Genomic DNA, 21,889 nt, shown 5'->3' with positions numbered 1-21,889 from the left:
AACCATACCTCCTGAGGATACCTAATTTGGCCTTGTTAAAATTCAAAGTTCAAACATAAATAAAATGCAGAAGAATCCATGGAAATATTTGATATCAACTCAGATTTCAAATTATGATTCGATATCTTATTTATATATATTTCTAGTGAATTTAAAATATGTCACTAATTTCATATGAACAACGAAATCCAAACGATATGTTTGATAGGAACTGCAGGTTTTCATGACAGAGAATCAATATAATTATTACAAAGTATTGATGCCAAGGGAAGTTGAAAAGCCGAAAACTTCAATCAAATGAGACCTAAAATCACCGTGATCAATCTCCTCTTGTTGCAGACACCAACTTAATCTCCTCGAGCCCTGATCATCTCCATCCCAAAACAAAATTCGCCCTTGTTCGAAAAATCAACCAAAACCCGATCGACCTCGTCCATACAACAACCACCTAACCGTAATGTTCCATCTGGAAAGAGTTCTTCCACTTCAATCCTGAAGGAACAGTTCCCCTTGGCGTATTGTTTAGCTTTCCTCGGAAGTTTTTGAGGGAGTTTGAGCAGTAAGAAGATGAGGATGTGTGCTAGGTTGTGAAGCATTGTTTTGCAAGGAAAGGAGCAGCTGCTCCCAGCATGATAACTTGCAGTCAAGTTTTCATGTAGATACTTAGAATATATTCAGACATGACTTGAATCCCCTTCCAATGTTACAAGAAGCTCGCAAGTTCGTTCAAGAATTATTTTGGCAAGTGAGAAACTAGAAGAACTTTACAGAACTTGAAAAAAAATCATAGAAGGCAAGCAAATTATATGCTTTAATAATGCATAACATGTTAACACTTGACATATTAGTACACAATGCAAAATTATACAAATCAATGAAACTGGAGAGCAAAACTGGATCGACTTTATTAGAAATAAATGGTATGGATACTGCTCAAGACAAAAATGTGCTCTTATTTACAGGGAAAATAATGAACAAATGATATATATGACTAAACCTACCTACTTGAAAAACTTAATTCATATATGTACGTATATCAGATAATCCGAGAATACCACCAGTTACATTTGAGGCAAGAAATATTCAGCTTTCTTGGTTGGAAAAACTTTGGAACGTCGATTCGTACGAGCTATTTACTTGGTTCCCTTCGCTACTCCAGCTATTTTGACTGAAGAAATCTGTGCTATAATCTCGACTGCCAAATGCCATTCTCTGGAACAATCTGATTTCTTCTGACTGTCGTGCTGAGTTAAAAACTTCCCTATCTCCAACCTTCATGCCATTAGACATTTCCACGCTGTCGAAAGCTCTCACGATCTGAAAGCCATCAACGTTTCGAGAAAGTTTGTTAAGAGTCTACATTTGGGTCAAATTGATATGTTTGATGTAAATTCGATTGTTTCATACCTGTCCCATCTTGGGTCTTTTGGCAGCTGAATGGCGCACACAAGCCGCTGCAGCTTCAATCATACGGAACATTTCGCTGTCAACGTAGTTTTCTTCGAGCCTGGGATCCACCAGCCCATCAAATTCTTGCGTCTCCAGTGCGTGACTAAGCAGAGGTCGTGCCTAAAACAGGGATAAATGGTTATTACAAAGGAATGCACATTTGATCCGACATTATATTTAGTTCCTAATACCATAACCATTTCCATATACGATTTTTAACTTTTGTGCACTTACCCACTCGACTAGGCTCTCCTCTCCTAGAGGCTGAGACGTATCTACGGGCTTGCGCCCAGAAATCAACTCCAAAAGCACGACACCAAAGGAATACACATCGGATTTTTCAGTCAACTTCCCACTCGATGCGTACTCAGGGGCCATATATCTGAAGACAAAGCAACGACCGAGTGTTGGGACAAGAACAAGGTAACATATGCAATCTATTGCAACCATTTAGCTTCCATTGAGAATGAAGACTTCTGGATTACCACTTACCCAAATGTCCCCATTACGCGTGTGGTAATGTGTGTATTAGCGTCCATAGCTAATTTAGCAAGTCCAAAATCGGAAACCTGGAATATAGATTTTATACAGATGTTCTGAAAGAAGAAGATCAGAGTTGTATGGAAATTGTGCATACCCGAGCATCGAAATTGTCATCCAGAAGGATATTTGATGATTTGATATCTCTATGGATTATACGAGGGTGACCTGATCATTAGTAAGAAACGTAGAAAACTATATACTTTTTCCTTTATGACTGATAAAAAGCGAGACAATATGCATGAACAGCTTACAATCTTCATGAAGGTAAGCAATTCCGCGAGCTGCACCAACTGCGATCTTCACACGAGTAGCCCAATTCATAACAGGCCTACCTCGACCTGGAAATTAATATGTGGCAGAAAATCAATAACCATTTCATCCATAATCCAGCCCCAATACGAAGAACTAAATTTTACCGCGGAGTTGGAAATGTAGAGTATTATTGGGGACGTATTCGTACACAAGAAGCCTCCTGTCTTCAGAAATGCAATAACCAACTAGCGAAACCAAATGGCGATGGTGTATACGACTTATAATCTCTACCTCTGATTTGAATTCTCGCTCTCCCTGTCGTCCACCAATCTTTAACTGCTTGACAGCTACCTCTCGGCCATCTGCTAGTCGTCCTTTGTAAACAGAACCAAATCCACCTTCCCCCAAAAGATTTTTGGCTGAAAATCCATTCGTGGCCTCGACTAGTTCCTCATAGGTGAACCAGGATCTTGAATATCCAAACCCACCAGACTCATTGGGTGAATGGACAATGCCGATACCCGAGCCAGTTCCGTTACTGGATGCTGATGTCTGCACCTTCAACACGCTGGAACCTGGTCATAAATCAGAATATTTCTTTAATCATTCTCAAGTTTCGACAATTAAAAGGTCAACTTTTCCGAGTGATTCATGTACATAAATGCAAAACAAACTAACCCGATTCTGGAGAAGTATCAATGGTGGTAGGCAAAATATGACCACCATTTTGCCCGATCCCCTTTTTCTTGCGCTTACACACACAGCATGCTGCAGTTCCAAAAACACCAAGAAATAGAATACTGAGAACCAGAGCAATTGCCACAGTGCCTCCGGTACCGATTCCTCCACTACTCGGGGATTGTAAGTTGTTCGGCGTGTTACCGGTTGAATTGTTGGTGTTTGGGTTAGCTGGTGGCTCAAGGGGAAGTGGAGGAGGAGAAAAGGACGGTGGGGGAACGGTGGATGGAGGTGGTGGTGATGCTGACAATACAGGTGGCGGAGATAAAACTTGAGGAGAATTTGGAGATGGTGTAGATGCTGGCGGAGTGGGAGGTGGCTCAGAGGTAGGTGGTGGCGGAGGGGGTGAACTTTCAGGAGGTCGGCGTGCAGGTGGTGGAGGTGAACTATCAGGAGGTCTACGTGCTGGCGGTGGAGGTGAATTTCCAGGAGGTCTAGGTGCTGGCGGTGGAGGTGAATTTTGGGGTGGTGTGGTTGATGGTGGGGGAGGTGAACTTTTTGGTGGGGTTGAAGTTGGCGGGGGTGGAGCATTTTTAGGTGGCTCAGGCAGTGGACTTTCATGGACTGGAGGTGGGTTTGTAACCGGAGGAGGTGGTGAAATGGGAGGATCAGATGGTGTAGGAGGTGGCGGCGAGCTGGGCGGTGGAGATGCTGTTGGAGGAGGTAGAGTAGGTGGAGGACTCAAAGTTGGAGGCGGCGGAGATGCTGCGGGTGGTGGAGAAGCCGTTGGAGGCGATACCAATGTCGGCGGAGGGGGACTCGGTGGTGAAATGGTGGCAGGTGGCGGAGATGAGTTTAACTGAGGCGGCGGTGCACTAGAAGGATTTGGCGGAGGTGGACTCACCGAAGTAGGGGATCCCGGCGGCGGCGGATCAGTAACTGCAGGTGGTGCAGGTGAATCAATCTGCGGTGGCGGTGCATCTGGCGGAGCACCGGGAATCGGAGAATTTGGTGTCGGAGATGAAGATGACATCGCCCCAATCAACCAATTCTCACCATTTCAATCGCATTATCTCAAATTCACATTCCAGGCGATCAAATTATTGAGAAACACGATCACTTCTTACCCTATCAAAATCACTTCAAACTACAAATTCGAATACAAAAGAATCAATCTTTCACGTCACAAGCCAAATCTTGATCAAAATTTCAAATCCAAAGCACAACATCCTCAATCAGGAACTCGAATTCCAGCTTTTAAACACACAAACACGCAAAACCCAGATCATCAAATCTCTACAATCCAAACGAAACTATAATAATTTCACGTGCAGAAGATTCTTCTTTCTCATGTAAAACCACAACTCTGACATGCAAAAATTTCAGAACCCCACAAGATTATAAATTTTCCCCACTGTCAAACTTTTAACACAGCTCTCATCAGCAAAATTAGAGATTTCTGATGTCTGATGCAGCCACTTTTGATTATTTCACATAAATTAGGAAGCTTCCTCTAATTCTTTGAACGTTAAACCGCGTGTCGAAACAGAAAATAAATGATACAAAATCAGCAGCATTCAATACAAAACAAGTAGAAGGAATTTAATTTTCCAGCTGTTTGAGTGTGAATTTGTCGTTATCATCGTAATTCATATTATTAATAAAAATATGATTGTATGCCTCGTGGAGATTATCATGCTTGCTTGCTTACGTTAAACGTCGAAATCAAGAAGTTATCATGTCCAAGTGGGAACCAAAGTTACGCGACGCTGCAGGTGTTGTATAGAGGGTCAGCGCCATACTATTTAACCATTATTTTGACTTTTTTAGGTTTATATTATATTATATATGCTCTTTTTTTGGATCCATTTACCATTTCTTCTGGTGTTTTTGGCAATATTTTTAGGAAAAGTTCAAGGGGTGAAGTAAATAAACTCTTAGCTGTATAATAAGTAATAACCTCCATTAACATCGAGATTAATATTTAGATTAGGTCTCTTATGATACGGTTTCACGAATATTTATCTGCGAGACTATCGATATTCACAATAAAAAGTAATATCCTTACCATAAAAAGTAATACTTTTTCATGAATCACCTAAATAAGATATATGTCTCACAAAATACGATCCGTAAAACCATCTCACACAAGTTTTTGCCTTTTGCTTAACTCAACCTAAAAATTATCTTAAAAAGATTGTTGTACAATTTCATATATATTGAACATAACTCAATTTCAAAAACTAAAAATTCTCCAACTCCATTCATACAAATCTTAAAAATTTAATTCAGCTGACGTGAGATATTTAAAATTATTCAAGAGTGATGATAAATATTAAAATTGGATCTTTCTTCATATTCATTTTTTTAGGAAAAAAGAATTAATTAAGCTAGAGTTTACATTATGAAATATATTAAAAATGTTCCTTTTTTCTTTTATTGAATCTTTGGTTTACCTACTTTTTAATTTGTCTCGTTGTTGCTATCTACTTGGCATGTCCTGATTTTTCATTATTTGACTTTTCAATCCAACTATTTGAATTTGATCAATTTGTATTCTATAAATTGTTCTGAAAACTTAAAGCAGATTTAATTGAAACGTGTCGGGAAAATTTTTTTAATTAATTTTGAAATTAACTTTATATTCGATACAATTAACTTAATTTTTTAATTTTCTCCACAATGAATTCCAAATTGATCCAAAATAAAAATTATTTTGAATTACGAACTGGCCATCAAATATGTAAAATTATAAAAATTTTCTACCCATGTATTTGAGTCAGCACAGACGTGTTTAATTAATTAAATCTAATTGAATAACCCGCTGTCTCGTTAGAAAATTAAATGAAAACGAGCTGTCCGAAAATTACGTTTCCCAATTTTACCAATGGATGATAATGAAATTTTTTGGCATGAAAGGAATATTCCTTTTTTAAGTTGTTTACAAGTTTATAAAAACATAAAAATATTTACTAAAAAAACATAATTTGCGCTCTTTAAAACAAATAATATTAAGTACTTTTACTATAAATACAACTCTTCGTACCAAATTCGTCTTTCCGTCCAAAAATAAAAAATAGATCTCTTGTGAGATGGTCTCACAAATCTTTATCTGTGAGCCGGGTCAATTCTACCGATATTTACAATAAAAAAGTAATATTTTTTCATGGATGACCCAAATAAGATATATGTCTTACAAAATGCGACCCGTGAAACCGTTTCAGATAAGTTTTTACCAAAAATAAAATATCTTTGCATCTACGCAATATTCCCAATCAAGTTTTTTAGATTTCTTCCATAAATCGAATTATATCACCGCAGTGTTTCTCCGCTATGATTTGACGAAATGTTGACTATTGGATAATTATTTCTCAGTTTTCACTAAAATATGATAGATTCGTGTGATCTAATGGTATCGAGACATGTAAAAGAATTAATTATGTCCATGTATGCAAATTTTTACATAGAAAGTGAGCTGAAGTCCAAAATATGATTGAAATTTTTTTTTCTGATGAACAAGTGTGAATTTAATACACAATTTAGGAAGTTTTGATTTCTTATTTAACATTAATAATCACATTCCGATGGAAAGTCTGTTCTACTGCTACGTAACGTGACAGAGACATTTTAATCATTGGTGGAGCTGTTTCATTTTTAAAATTTTATATGATCTCGAATATTAATATTTTTATATATATAAATACAAATTTGTTATTCTACATTTAAAAAGTAATATCAATTACAACCGTAAATTCTCTCTGAAGATTTTAAATAGTGAAGAAATTAAAAGGACGTCGCTTTCTTATATTTATATATGTTCAATAAATTATTTTTAAAGAAATATTATAAGCAAAAACTTGTGTGAGACGATCTCACGGATCGTATTTTGTGAGACAGATATCTTATTTGGGTTGTGAATATCGATAGGGCTGACCCGTCTCAAAGATAAAAATTCGTGAGATCGTCTCACAAGAGATCAACTCATTATTATAATTATCATGGCTGTTATTTTATTACATTTTGAAAATAACAATTTATTGACTAAAAAGCCAGTAAATCTCGAAAATCCACGACTCAATCCGCAAATCACCATCGCTCGGAGTCGTGGTTTACTAATAAATAAGCATAAAGTCTTCAATAAAATATAGGTTTTGAATTTAATATTTTTATGTATGACTTTTTTTTTAATTTTGTTATATAGTTATGTTAGACTAGTTTTTCTATTCAATATTCTTGATTTCATTTATATTTTATTATTTTTATGTTTTTATAATTCGAGTGTATAGATTTCTAAATTAATTAATTATTTTTAAATATTTATGTTATTGATAATGATTAACAAATTATTTAGTTATTTTTCAAATTTATTAAAATATGTTCTTATAATAATTTTTATTTAACGAAAGAAAGAATAGTTTTGTTTATTCATTAAAATGATCAAAATAGTTAATCGAGGTTGATGCATTATTATATAATAAATATAAATAATAATAATTATTATTATTATGGTATAAATTTTGTAAACAATACAATTAAAAAAAAGAAGATAAATAACGTTCATGCAAATGCGATTTCAATGTTTGACATGCTGGGATTCAGCTGGGGATGAGCAAGATTACGGTTAAACCAAATTAACCGACTGAATTGAGCCAATTCGAAAATTCGGTTCGGTTATTTCGGAAATTCGGTTTTCAAATTAAAAAAAATTCGGTTATATCGGTTAATTCGGTTCGGTATGATTTTCAAAATTTGAAATCTGTTAACCGAATTAACCGATATAATAAATTTTTATTATTTAATAAATTTTTATTATTTATCGATTTTTATATATATTTAAATTTTTAATTTTAAAATCAACCATATTTCTAATATAATTCTTAACGCTTTGGCTTTCTCGTTCTCACTTCTTTATTTTCCACTCTTAACTTCATATGCCGCCCACCCATCTCTCGTCACCGGTCGAGAAATGCCCATTCATCTTATGTTATTTTATAAAAAAAACATGTATTAATTGTATTCAAACATTGTGATGTGTGATTTTATATTTTTATGTATTTGTGTAGATTGTAATGTTCAAGAAAAATTAAAATATAATTAAAGTTAAATCACAATTTTATTTTAAAGCTAATCGGTTAATTCGGTTACCGATCGAATTAGCTGATTTTAATTCGGTTCGGTTTTCATCGGTTATGAAAATTAATTCGGTTGGTTCGATTATGGATAAATATTTCGGTTCGGTTATGGCTAATTCGATTCGGTCGGTAACCGAACCGACCGAATGCTCGCCTAGATTCAGCTAAACAATTAAAATTTATATATTTTAGAATTAAAAATATCACCGAATTTCAAGTAAAATAAATTTATCTAATTATTCCTATATAAATTATTTTTTAAAAAACATACGAGGACCAGTTCTGGTCTAACTTAGCCAAACTAGTTCCATAAGGCTGGGCTAAATTTTGGTCATCAATCCGGCCCCGGCCCACGCGGTCCGTTCATACCCAAATCCAAATGGGCACTGAAATGTGAAGTTCAATTTCATGAATGAATTTTACATAAATTTCGATTATAAATTTACTAATAGATACATATTAGTTATATTAATATATTTTAAATGTCTTCATTGTTACGTGAACTCGAAATTCATTATTATTAACATGAAATACTATATGAACAGGTAAAAAAGTGAACTTTACGATATTGTTTATCTCAAACTACAAAATATATTTGAAATAGATGAATTAGAAGTTAATAAATTTGAATTTTATGATATCGTTTCTCTAAAATTATAAAAATACAATTTAAAATCCATCAATTTAAATGTAACATCCACTCTATTGGTTAATTGATTTTGATTATTTTATATTCTTTAAAAAACTATTAAATGATTCACTTACCAGATAAATATTAATTTAATCAATTACAGCTTTAATAACCATTTTTTATATTTTTCTTCATACTGAAATCAATTTTAGATTCACGTCAAGTATAAAATCTTTAGCTATAATCAAACTTCACAAATTCAGCTCAAAGATTCAATATTTTTCAAAATACATATATATAATGATACTTCATGAATGGGTCCGTTACTGGTGATATTTGCTGGAATCGGACTCTAAATTTCTCGTGAGTATCATATAAATAAAAAATGTAGCCATTTGTTGGAGGCCACAAACAAAATGAAAAGGTAGATTCGAAAGGCACGGAGAATCGCAGGATTTCGCCAACCTTCAATGCAAGTGATTCATCATTGATTCGACGCTCTTGCTCTGCAAATTGGCTTCTTTTTTTCTTTCTTTCTTTGATATACAAAAGATTCAGAAGGCTTGTAAATAAATAAATGCAAGAACAGAAAGAAATTTGAAGATGAAAAGAATTTAACTAAAGAGATTCAGATGAGAAAATGAAAAGGAGCAGACCATGCGATGTGATATCAGGAATGGCGCTTGGTGTGGTGGCTTTAATAGGGAGATTTGGAAACCAACGACAACGCAGAGTGCACATATACCTCATATTGTAGAAATCACACCTCAGCAGTCAATCGAAGAGGTACACACTCCTATGAGATCTAAAAAAAGATCTTAAGCCCGCTTATGAAGATGTGTCTGTTTCTTGAAGAGGTCGGGATGAACTCAATGCTAGATGTGATCCAAAGAACTTTAAATAAGTGATATGTGATGTCGATTCATCCAGATGGTTTGAAGTCATGCAATCTGAAATGAACTTCATGTATGCGAGCTAAGTTTGATCCTTACTAGATCCACATGAGGGAATTGTCCTTATGTGATGCAAATAGATTTACAAAAAAAGCTTAAGTTGGATAGCAAGATAGTAACCTTCAATGTTAGACTAGTAGCAAAAAGACTTGACTATGACACCTTTTCTTCGGTCACAATGTCCTAGTTCATTAGGATTCTGCTAGTCATAGCAGCATGATATGACTATAAAATATGACAAATGAATTTGAAGAAAACATTTCTTAATGGTGATATTAAAGAAGTTATTTACATGTCTCAACATGAAGGATTCTCATTAGTGGGAATTGAGCATAATGTATGCAAACTTCATAGATCATTTATGATTTAAAACAGGCATCGAAGAGTTGAAACCTTAGATTCGATAACACCATCAAAGAGTTTGATTTTGTTAAGAATTCTGAAGAACCATGTACGTACAAGAAATTTAGTGGTAGTGTTGTGGTATTCTTAGTACTTTATGTTGATAATATAGTACTCATTTAGAATGATGTACTATTATTACAATCAACTAAAGTATGAATAGTTATTAAATTCTCTATGGACATTGGTAAAACATCCTATATATTAGAAATATATATCTATAAGAATATGTCAAAAAATATGTTAGGGATCGCTCAAGTAAGTTATCGATAACATACTTATCAGATTTTTTATGGAATAGTCCAAGAGAAGATATATACCAATGTGTCATAGTGTGACTTTATCCAAATCTATGTATCATAAGATTGATGAAGAAATAAAACCATGACACACGTACCCTACGCATCAGCCATTGATAGTATTATGTATAACATTATATCTACTCGATCTGATATAGCCTTTGCACCGAGTGTTGCAAGCAGATATTTGTCAAACCCCTCCGGTCCATTGTATTAGAAAGACGTGAAGGATAATTTTAATTACATGATAAGGACTAAGAATTTGTTCGTGGTCTATGGGGTGGAGAATTAAAATTGGAAGGCAATGCTACACTAATTCTAACTTCCAATCAGATGTGAATGATTCGAAATCAACATTTGGATTTATATTCATGCTCAATCGTGGTGTTGTCTCTCGGAAGATTTCTAAACAAGACACCACAACATATTTAACCACCGAACCCGAATATATAGCCGCATCAGCTGAAACAAAGGAGATTGTTTGGATGATGATTTTTTTCCAAAAGTTGGGCATTATTCCTAATGGATTCGGTCCATCCCTGTGTACTACGAAACACTGGTATCGTTGCGCAAAGGAGAGAATGTCTCATCAGCGATCAAAACATATACTGAGAAATTTTTGTATCATCTGAGAGATTGTGGGGAGGTAAGACATATTGGTAGATAGAGTCGATTCTGGAGATAATATGATTGATCTGACTATGAAGCCACTGCCAGGGCCATATTTTGAAAAGCATCGTGAAGCATGATTCAAGATCTATGAGTATTTGGCTATAAAGCAAGTGATAAATTATTAAATTAAGTGCCCAACAAGCCAACTTGTGACTTGAGCTTGACTCTTATGTAATAAATTTTTATTTTAATAATATTTTATGTTTTAACAAATTATGTCATTAAATTTATTTGTACATCCATGCAAGGTGCATATATAAAGTCATTGAATATATTATGGTACAATGAGGTCGTACATATCACGTCAATCATGAAACACATTAAAAAAATTTATTGTATAGTCTAAACTCGTTCTAGCAGATTAAACCGCCTAAAATAAGGATCGATGTCACACGAGCTCGAGAATAGCATCAGTGATGTTTAATGTCATGTTTCATCATTGGTAAGGACATGAAGATGTTTAATCATGCATGTGAGTGATCAAATGATGAGTCAATGAACAACCATCCTTTGAACTTTTCAAGTAGTTATCACTTATCAAGTGGATTAGTTCGCAATCATAGTTGTACATCATTAGCCCTTTGACTCGGGACGACAAAGAGACTCTACATACCAGTGCTGCATTTTGACTCGTTTACCAACCCGTGAGGCTCATCAGGTGGAGAGATTGAGTTTACATTCGACATGCAAGGAATCTCTTATAATAGTATTAGTCGTGCTTTAGGAAAAAAATGTTTCCCTAGTTGGACACACGATGTTACTATAATTACTCAAAGATATATCACATAATGATTGAATTCATATACAACTCACGATATGGCAATGATTGCATATTTGATAGTGATATATTAGTTGAAGGGAATAACCAATTAGTTCTTGCAAACATTATTAATGATAGTTAAGAAATCATGAAACGTTGTTATTAAAGTGCTTACCATGATTAGATAAATATAATTAGAACTAAATTCTGATGTTCTTGTGATTAGTTAAACGATATGATTGTTGACCATGCTTCAAATATCTATTCATTATACGCTTAACTGTTTCAACTTCAAGCAAGAATGGATTACGTACTCATTTTGTTCTTGTAATCTCAACTGAGGTAGCAAAACAGTTAAAATAGAAAAGAAGTTAATTACATTTAAAAGTGACCCGTGTGATTCATGTTATTTAATTTTATGATAAAAGAAGATATATACAATAAAATAAAATAAAAAGAATCAATCTTTAGTAAATTTATTTGTTTATACAGAAACACCAAACAATAATAAATTTATTTTTATACAAACAAGTGAACAACAACCAATATTTCTCATCAAACATACCGCGAACTTCAAACTGAAGGCGAACCCAAGAAGCTCCATTTGTCTAGGAAAGCTAGCCATGCCTCCCTTACTTGAGATCCAAGTCCCCTTTTATTCTTTATCATTTAGTTCAATAGAATCCAAATGATCTTTGGATTGATAAGAAGATCTATTGAACTGGATTCTAATAGTGACAACATGATAATAGGAACAACAAAACTAGTTCGAAATCACAAAAGATACACCAAACAACACCAGTGGAAAAAAGCATGAACCTATTCCCACAAAGTCTTAATCTGATGAAAGTGCTTGAAATCATATTCCATAGCCAAACTCCCATCCATTCTCTTCAATCTGAACCTCTCAACCAAAACATAGCACCCAAACTCCTTCCATTCCCCTCCTTCCTTAAATTCCTCTGTTTTCTTGATCTTTGCCTCCTTTTCATCCTCACCTATCCATCCGCCCCTCTCTTGTTCCCATTTCATTCTTTGCAAGATCTCAACTCTCAGCCCGAAACTCATTTCGCCTCCTAAATTTCCAGAACTTGTAAACCAGACAACCCCATCAACTGCATGTCCCTCATTCATAACACCTTTATTCCCATCAACAAAAACCTCTGCTTTCTCAAGTGAAACGTCGATTACCACCGAGTTTCCACCGTCGTTTTGATGGCTGAAGATCCGCTCCCAACGTTGCTCCAGTGTCATTTCATAGTACATTGATCTTTCCACCTGATTCCTTAGGCTCCCTTCCTTGACAAATATAAAGGGGCAATACCATTTCCCAACAACAACAGGTTCAGATCTAGATAAGCTAAGTTGTGGGAGGCGAGCACGAAGCGTGCCGTCAAGGCCTTGCGCTTCGCCTAATTCGAAATGTTTAGGAGTGGTAGCTCTCATTGTCCATCCCTTCCGTCGGAAGAATGAAGGAGGGAAACCATCTGATGCAGTGGAATTGGCCCTGAATTGGCCCTTTGTGCTGCAAAGTGATTCATACGGAACTATCTCAATTTGTTGATAAATGTTTGGTGGGTCAAATGGTCTTGGTTTCACATCCTTGACGCAGCGACAAAAACAGCAGTTGACCTTGTCTTCCTCTGTTGAACAAGTGAATACTTCCCTAGATGTTCAATTAAAACAAGTCACATGAAGAAATGCAAAATTAAAACTATGCAAAATGAGACACACCCTTTACGCTTCCCGTGCGGAACGATGGCGTGATACCGGTTAAGATACAAAGGCTGGTTCAGAATCGGAATCAAGAAAACTGGATCCAAAGAAGTACTCTGGTTTTCGCCCGCGCCAGTTGTATATCGAACAGTCAACTCCTTGTTCTGAGGAAATGGAAGTTCTTTCAGCGTATGAGTCTTGCACAATCCGAAACAACAATAGGTTTCGGCTTCTTCATCTTGTACTACTAGGTACCCCGAATTCGGACCCTCCGGATGTTCCGACACCAATTCTGGATATCTTCGCAATTGAGAAAGAGGCCGCGTGACATACATTTTTACCGTCTTCGATGCAGAACGTTAATGGGTATTTATTTATGATTGGCACGAACAAATTTGGAATTTAATCATTGAGAATGTTTGAGTTCGATTGGAGTTTTGGCAATCATGACCGAGTCCGAAAGAGAATTTACAGATGGTCAAGAATGGGGCGTTCAAGTTGAGTAGGTGGCACGTAAAGTTGTTGAAATTTAAGAGTTGATATCACACGTACAAGTGCCAGCTCGAAATGATTATGAACTTTCGTTGATAAAGTTTGTCTAAAAACTTCAGATTTATATATACAAAAACAAAGTTTTCTGCTAGATTTAGTAAAATTGAATCTCTTCTAGAATTACAAACCAAATTAAATTATATTTCAAATTTCAAATCCAGAAATTAAATTTATAAACCAAATTCAAATTGTTATTCAAAATTCAAATATGAATTCTGAAAATTTGAAACATGTTTCAAAATACGTGCTCTGTTGAAATCATTTTATTAATTTAAAATTAATGACACATATATATATATAGATGTAAGGTTATTATAATTAGAATTTTCATCTATGTTTTAGATGAAGTAATTTTTAATTTGATTTTATTTTTGAGATCTAACATATTTTTTTCAATAATAGTATAAAATCATTTTTCTCTTCAATATATCAACTTTAATATTATACCAACAATTCCTGAATTACTATAGATGATTAAAAAATAATTATATGTCAATTTAATATAAACTATCATTTTTTATTATTATTTTATTCATGCAAAATAAAAAAACAAGGAAAAATTGTTAATTAACATATTTAGAATTAAAATATATGTATGGAATTTGACTTACTCAACATGCCAATTTTGTTAGTTAAATTACTTCAAGGTCAAAATTGATTATGAAATTGTATAGTAAGCTATTGTTAATCATCCATGTTAAATAAATTTATATTAAATACCAATTACTTTTTTTTACTTGAATACATTTATCTTGTGAGTTATCGTTACAAATGTCTCTTTTAGAATTAGTTTCATTTATTTAATTATTTTTTCTTGTAAATATTTAAACATAAAATATGGATTTGAGAGCTAGAGTCTCTCAACAATTTAGTTTTCATGTTTCATTCAAGAAGCTGATTTGTTAGGGATCGTTGTAGAGTTTAGAGGGGGGTGAATAAACTCAACTCCTTTTTCTTTAACCCTTTTTTACGTAAAGGAGATACTAGAATCATGCTAGAGATAATAGCTTGTCTTGTTGTGTATACTTCCAGCAGATTACAATAATGAGTGCGGAAACAATCCGATGGAGTAAGTGAAAACAGTAAATAACAGGAGGCAGTAGACAGTAGTTTATGGAAGTTCGAAGATAAAATCTTCTACGTCTCCCCTTCTTCTGTTTCCAGAAGGTATCACTAAAAGACTTTGGATATTACAGTACAACACTTGTACACACCCACTTCAGCAGGGCTTACCTTTTGCCTACTGAAACTCTTAGCTTCTCAACACAATTGAAATACGATACAGTGATGTTCTGGAAAAGACTCTTTTCCAGATTACAAACTCTTCTCAACAAGATATAAATATTTGAGTGATTTTTGAGAGTGTAAGAAACAGTAGCACAAGATAATCTCAATCAGATTGGATATATAGTATGAATCGTGTGCTGCTTTTCTAATAGTTGAGCTAGAAGATATTTAACGATTCGCGATTTGCTCGAAAACGTTGGATAGATAGGATTGAAAATGATTTAGCTCTCTTTCTTCTATATGGGTTTGTTCCATATATATAGGTAACTTGAGTCCAATGTCTATAATCAGAGATTGTCTCCTGTCTTCTGATACAATCAGCTTTATTACCGAAATGGGTTCCTGCAAAAAAGCTACAGAACAATCAGTCCTGTTTTATACCAAAATCGGTAAAGCGTATTAAATGACTTCATACAATAATTCATCGCCACAATTAATTTAGGTCTATCAATTTCTCCCTTTGTGGTGATGCCAAAACCTAGACAATATCAGAAAAAGCAATATAAAGCAGATAACGATTAGATTAAGATAATTAAGGAGCACAAATTTAAAAGTAGCAGGAATTTTAATCATCAGTTCCAATATCCCTGTATGTGATTTCTTCATTCTGGATATCCTGGTCTCCTCGTCTGGCTGATGATTCTGCGTTGTCTCTGGTTCTTCTTTCTTCTTGTTCTCTTCCTTCTTGTTCTGCTTCCCCCTTTTTGGCATCATTGGCAATGACCCGAGCAATTAAATCATCCATGCGTCCAGACAAGTTTTGAATTCCATTCGTCAACATTTTTAGATATGGAGCCTGAGTAGAAACTCGTTCATTAAGAGCAGCGAGAGATTGAGATTGGGACTCAATCTTGGCATCCATAGATTCCATGGTGGTGGAGAAGGAACGAATAAGTGCATCATGATCAGTGAGTCGTTGAAGAATATCAGTGTTACCGAGCACGATGGTATCGTAACCTTTGGAAATGGTTTGTCTGAAAACAATAGTCTCAGCGTGCATCTTGCTCACGGATTCTACCGTGTTGAATATTTCCTTTGTTATACGTTCTCGAAAGAACTTAGAACCACTGACTTCTGCGGCATGTTCACGAGATATTTCCCTGACTATATCAGAGAGATTGTTGAGATTCTTCTGTAGAATATCTATCCCACTTTCGATATTGAATGGTTCTAGTTTTCTGGTGACGGAGTCCTTTCAAGCATACGGTGCCTTATCTCAGCAAGACGATCATCACGAGCAGTTTGTTCATGAGTAGATAATACCAATGCAGTAGAGGTTGGAACTGCGGGCTGAGCAAAAGAAGGGATAACATCTGTTGGATCAGCAGAGGGGCCAGGTTCAGCAATGCTTACTTCTGGAGCAGTAGGAACGTGTTGTTCTGCAGTGGTGTTCTCAGTACCAGAAAGAACAGTCTCTTTAGCAGTATTAGGATCAGGGACTGTGTTCCCTTCAGGTTGAACATCTTCAGAGGTTTCCAGTGGCTGTTCAGAAACAGGTTCAGATTGCTGGTTCAAAAGAGCTTCCATTTCTGCTTTGTATTCAGCAGAAAAGTTCTCCAGATTTGGCAATAATTGAGATGGAGCAGCATCTGATTCTGTCATTGTTTGATCTGCTGGAGGAGAAGGCGGCTGAACCAAATCAACATCTTGATCTGCTGCTGGTGCAGCAGAAGATGTAGGAACAATTGATTGAATGACTTCTTCCACTGAAGCCAGTTCATGAACCGATAGAAGAGATAAGGATGAAGTAGGCTGCTTCGTCGTTGCAGGAGTACTAGGAACTTGAGCTTCTGGTGAAGCTGGGGTCCGATCCTCAACTGTTTGATTTTGAGAGAAATCGGGAACAAAACCTTCATGATATTGAGTTGGCTCTCCAAAAGCTTGTTCTTGAGCAAGAATTTGCTCACTCATCTGTCTCAATCGCTCAGTCAAAGTGTAGATAACCTGTCTGTCTTGAGCAGCAGTGGGGATCATTGGATCAAAATTTGATTCGAGATTTTTCAAAACCAATTCCAGCTTTTGACATTTCAGTTGCTCAAAGATGTAGCTTCGTCGACGCATGGCGTCAATCACATTTTTTGTCTTTGCAAACTCAAACACTCTCTTCTCAGCTTTCATCATTTTTCCATAAGAACCTAACGACTTAAAGTAGGAGAACGGATGAAAAACTCGAACTTTATGCCATTCATCAAAGAATTTTATGGCTCTCTTAGCAAAATCTTCGATCTCTGACATGTGAAGATCAATACCAGTCAAAACGGATGACTTGGCTCCATGAAATTTTGGTTCTTAAATCAGCTTCCCTTTGCCCTTATCAGAGGATGAAATAGGCAATATCAGTCGGAAAGCAGAAGATCCTGAAGCAGATTCTCGAATAACAACCCCAGAAGTGGGTCTAAATGTTGGTGCAGTGATGGATTTTGTAGCGGTAGAAGTTGTTGCTGGTCGATCAACAACTTCTGGTACAGATGAAGTGACTTCTCGAAACACTTGTCGCAATGGGACAGTGTCCACGTCAGCAATATCAGCTGTTTTCTTGATGCGGAGAACAGTGCGAGGCTTCTTCTTCTTGCCAGGAGTAGCAAGTAGAGATTCTAAAACAGGAGCAGCAGACTCCTCAGAATCAGTTTTATCAGAATCAGTTATAATAACCACTCTCTTCCTCTTAAGCTTCGTAAGAGGTCCTTTAACCTCAGCATCCCCAATTTTCTTTTTCAATGCAACAAATTCAGCCACAGTTGGCTTTGGTCTTAACGCGAGTATGTTGTCAGCATCAATCATTGTTACATAAACATCATCTTGTTCAGTTGTAAACGCAAAACCAGCATCTCTAAGAATTGTGCTAATCTGAACCGCAAATCCAGAACTCTTCCTTGTGATCATCTCCTTCATCATTCGAAACAGAAATCGACTCCAATCCATATATATTGGGATGTACTTCTAAATAGTTAGGTTATGTAAGGTTAGTGCGGTAAGATAAAGATATTAATTCCTGAAGTGATAGCAACCATCAGTTGAACTTTCTCCTTGGTTAGCTTATCAAACGTACCGGCCTTGACCAACAGTGCCTTTGCGACAATATCAGCAAGTACTTGATATTCCATTTTTAGAAGTTTCTTGAAGCAAGATGGAGAAAGTTCCTCTCTGGAAGCTGAGAAAATGCTGAGAGCAGTTGACATCTCCTGCTTAGAAACATCAAAAATTTCAGAGATACCTGAGCATGGAAGGAAAAAAGTTGATCCCAATAGTGCGGCATCAATGGAGATACATGCATTTCCCTGAGAATGAATGATTTTTCCTTCGTGAACAGTTGCCTTGGCGTAGAAGTCTAGAAGTGCAGTCTTGTAAATTACAGCAGGTGCTTCCAGAAATTTCCCGAGTCCTGATTTGTCAATGGTTTGGAACATTTTGACAAGATTCTCATATTTGATATTGAGAACTGAAGCAAAGTTAACTTGATAGGCGTTGAGGGTATATGCTCCGGCCATTTCTGTAAGTCGAGACGAATTAGGTAGATGCTGCAGTAGAGAGAAGTACGAGAGAAAGCAGTAACGAGATTGCAAGTAGTCTGGAATAGTAAAGGTAAAGATAAAATAAGAAGAGGTAAGTTTTCAACAATGTATAGCCGTCAAGGTAAACACAAGGACACGTGTCAATATGTTTACGGTTGAGTATTTGAAAAGTTATGCAGAGCGTGTCAGAGAGACACTAATTATTTCAAAATTTGAAAAAGTAAAAGAGCGGGCTGTCCAGATGGTTACTGAAAAAGACCAGAAGAAGGTTTGTCGTTTTATGATAATATCTACTGAAAGTCATAAGATGCTGAAATATTTTCAGCAGATTGATACAAAAACCAGTAGACACTTGTTTTATGAAAAAGACAAACATCCTTTCTGCTTCTGAAACATAATCAGAAAATTAATCATAGTCACAATAAAGTTCCCCCTAAATTCATGCAATAAATAAATGCGATGATACGATTTCTGAGAAAATAGATCAATCTTGGTAATCGTGTAGTCAAAACGCCGTCTCTTCAGCTTCTTCATCATTAAATGCAACATGCTTATAAATAATATGACAACAAGTGTTAAGAAAGCAGTAATTCGATATGTCGGACTCAAGTAATTTAGATGCATGTAGCAGCACTCATGTCTTGATAACACAAGAGTCATTTCCACATCTAGAAGCTTTGAAGAGAACCATAGAAGAATATGTCTGGATAAAAGTTATGTCCGTATGGTTCAAAGTGCAGGAGCTACAGAGTGTGTATCAGAATGGTTTGACTTCTACTACTGCTCAAAGGGCAAGAGCAAGAAAGTACAAACGGGAGTTTGAAGTTGATCACGTCTCTGAGCTTGCTACTGACAGAGTTCGGTTCCAGATGATGCTTTGGAAGGAGTGGCATCTGCTTGAGAAAATTTCCAGCACAGAGTCCTTTAAAAGGATAAGGAGTCATGAGTTGAATAAATGGATTTCTGAGTGGCAGAATTCTGTAGATGATAAACTGTCTAATTTAACATGGTTTCGATTAATGAAATATCAGTAGTTAATGCAAATTGTCTTTTTATTCTTCTGCAAAAAGAACAGAGTTAACACAAAGTCGATAAAAAAATTAACCAGATAATAACATTAATAAAATCAAGTTAAATCAATTAATCCCAATATATTTCGAAAGTAAGAAAACTTATTCTCAGGCAGAGGTTTAGTAAAGATATCTGCTGCTTGCTGATCAGTAGGGACATATTCCAGACATATGTTCTTCTTCTGCACATGGTCTCTGATAAAATGATGTCTGATATCTATGTGCTTCGTTTTGGAATGTAGTACTGGATTATGCGTGATAGCTATAGCAATGGTATTATCACAGAATATGGGTAATTCAGAAGCTTGAACTCCATAGTCCTTTAGTTGTTGCTGTATCCAAAGCAATTGAGAACAGCAGCTTCCAGAAGCTAGGTATTCTGCTTCTGCAGTAGACGTAGCTATGGAAGTCTGCTTTTTACTAAACTAGGAGATCAACCTATCACCAAGAAATTGACAAAGACCATTGGTGCTTTTTCTGTCCAGTTTACAACCTGCATAGTCAACATCTGAATATCCAATAAAATTGAAAGATGAGTCCTTAGGATACCATAAGCCGACATTTTGAGTACCCTTTAAATATTTCAAAATACGTTTTGCAGCAATATAGTGTGATTGCTTAGGGTTAGACTGAAATCTTGCACAAACACAGACAGCAAACATAATATCTGGTCTGCTGGCAGTAAGATATAGCAATGAGCCAATAAGACCACGATACTGAGTTACCTCTGCTAAAATTCCACTTTCATCTTTATCAAGTTTAGTAGATGAGCTCATTGGAGTAGAAGCAGCAGAGCATGTTTTCATGCCATACTTCTTCAGTAGTTCTTTAGTGTACTTAGCCTGATTTATAAAGATTCCCGCTTCCAGTTGCTTGATCTGCAATCCTAGGAAGAATGTTAATTCTCTCATCATGCTCATTTCGAACTGATCCTGCATTATCTTAGCAAACTTTTCACACAGTTTGGGGTTAGTTGACCCAAAGATGATGTCATCAACATAAATATGAACTAAGAGAATATGCTTATTTTTGGTGAATGTGAATAAAGTTTTATCAACCGTGCCGATGGTAAAGTCATGATTAACTGTAAATTGCGAAAGAGTGTCATACCATGCTCTAGGTGCCTGTTTCAAACCATATAGTGCTTTATGTAATTTAAAGACATGGTGAGGTGAGAAGTGATCGATAAAACTGGTGGTTGTTCGACGTAAACCTCTTCTTGCAGTAGTCCGTTTAGAAAAGCACTCTTCACATCCATCTGATAGACTTTAATATTTTTGAAGGCAGCAAAAGCTAAAAATATTCTGATAGCTTCAAGCCTTGCTACTGGTGCAAAGGTCTTCAATTTCTTAAGAAATTGAATTGAATAATAAAGACCAATTCATAATAATTACAATTTTTAATTATAATTATTATAAAATATGATATAAAAATAATAATAACAGGTGCAAATAGTAAATCGAGGTACCCGATTTTATGAAAACTTTAATTTTTCCCTCTATTTTTGTGCCTTTAATAGGCCTCGTATTTCCGGCAATTGCAATGGCTTCTTTATTTCTTTATGTTCAAAAAAACAAGATTGTTTAGATCTGAGGGGACCCAATCTCATCCATTTTTTTTAACTTCTACTTGTTAGCATAACACAGATATTTATTTCTTTCGGGAAATGGAAATATGGTATGACATGTGATTTCTAAAGGAAAAAGCTATTATGCCTGCAGAAAATGATCTATGGGAAAATAAATTCCAGCTAGTTTCAAATAAAGCAGGATCATTGGATACCTAAAGTTGGTGGATCCATCTGTAATATGTATATTTGGGATTAAGGAAGTGTATGTTATTAGTTTAGATCTAACCAATTTGATAAATTACTCCGAAGGAACTCTCATCAAACTAGCACTAGTTTGATGAGAGTTCTTCATCATAATCTATTCCTTCTTCTTGTCTGAAACCTTGAGCCACCAGTCTTGCTTTATTTCTG

At 35.5% G+C, this 21,889-nt stretch overlaps 2 protein-coding genes, 1 long non-coding RNA gene and 1 other non-coding gene across 4 annotated transcripts; 1 reads left to right on the top strand and 3 right to left on the bottom strand.

Moving 5' to 3' along the window:
- Positions 1 to 877: 877 nt before the first annotated feature.
- LOC142543544 (proline-rich receptor-like protein kinase PERK8) lies at positions 878 to 4,312 on the bottom strand. The gene is made up of 8 exons (XM_075650869.1): positions 2,923 to 4,312; positions 2,409 to 2,819; positions 2,244 to 2,330; positions 2,087 to 2,157; positions 1,942 to 2,018; positions 1,684 to 1,831; positions 1,408 to 1,569; positions 878 to 1,317 (listed from the first exon to the last, which is right to left on the bottom strand). Exons 1-8 carry the CDS (start codon positions 3,953 to 3,955, stop codon positions 1,084 to 1,086), a joined length of 2,223 nt encoding a protein of 740 aa, XP_075506984.1. The 5' UTR covers positions 3,956 to 4,312; the 3' UTR covers positions 878 to 1,083.
- On the top strand, positions 4,163 to 4,519 carry LOC142543545 (uncharacterized). The gene is made up of 2 exons (XR_012819771.1): positions 4,163 to 4,274; positions 4,309 to 4,519. It is a non-coding gene; the product is annotated as an uncharacterized LOC142543545 (long non-coding RNA).
- A 4,550-nt stretch (positions 4,520 to 9,069) lies between these two features.
- On the bottom strand, positions 9,070 to 9,192 carry LOC142544046 (small nucleolar RNA snoR86). Its single transcript, XR_012820014.1, has one exon. It is a non-coding gene; the product is annotated as a small nucleolar RNA snoR86 (small nucleolar RNA).
- Positions 9,193 to 12,214: 3,022 nt separating this feature from the next.
- LOC142543543 (uncharacterized) lies at positions 12,215 to 13,973 on the bottom strand. The gene is made up of 2 exons (XM_075650868.1): positions 13,506 to 13,973; positions 12,215 to 13,437 (listed from the first exon to the last, which is right to left on the bottom strand). Exons 1-2 carry the CDS (start codon positions 13,820 to 13,822, stop codon positions 12,591 to 12,593), a joined length of 1,164 nt encoding a protein of 387 aa, XP_075506983.1. The 5' UTR covers positions 13,823 to 13,973; the 3' UTR covers positions 12,215 to 12,590.
- Positions 13,974 to 21,889: the final 7,916 nt, after the last annotated feature.

The sequence above is a fragment of the Primulina tabacum genome, chromosome 4 (genome assembly GCF_025594145.1).
Source record: "Primulina tabacum isolate GXHZ01 chromosome 4, ASM2559414v2, whole genome shotgun sequence".
Classification (NCBI taxonomy): domain Eukaryota; kingdom Viridiplantae; phylum Streptophyta; class Magnoliopsida; order Lamiales; family Gesneriaceae; genus Primulina; species Primulina tabacum.
Note: the sequence above shows the minus strand (reverse complement) of the source record. Positions and strands in the feature narration are given on the sequence as shown.

Excerpts from the sequence above, each read along its gene's own strand:
- LOC142543544 (XM_075650869.1), bottom strand. The coding sequence starts at position 3,955 with ATGTCATCTTCATCTCCGACACCAAATTCTCCGATTCCCGGTGCTCCG. Across the intron at positions 2,019-2,086 it reads ATGACAATTTCGATGCTCGG|GTTTCCGATTTTGGACTTGC; the intron begins GTATGCACAATT and ends TCTATATTCCAG. Across the intron at positions 1,318-1,407 it reads AAAGACCCAAGATGGGACAG|ATCGTGAGAGCTTTCGACAG; the intron begins GTATGAAACAAT and ends GATGGCTTTCAG.
- LOC142543543 (XM_075650868.1), bottom strand. The coding sequence starts at position 13,822 with ATGTATGTCACGCGGCCTCTTTCTCAATTGCGAAGATATCCAGAATTG. Across the intron at positions 13,438-13,505 it reads CCGCACGGGAAGCGTAAAGG|GGAAGTATTCACTTGTTCAA; the intron begins GTGTGTCTCATT and ends TTGAACATCTAG.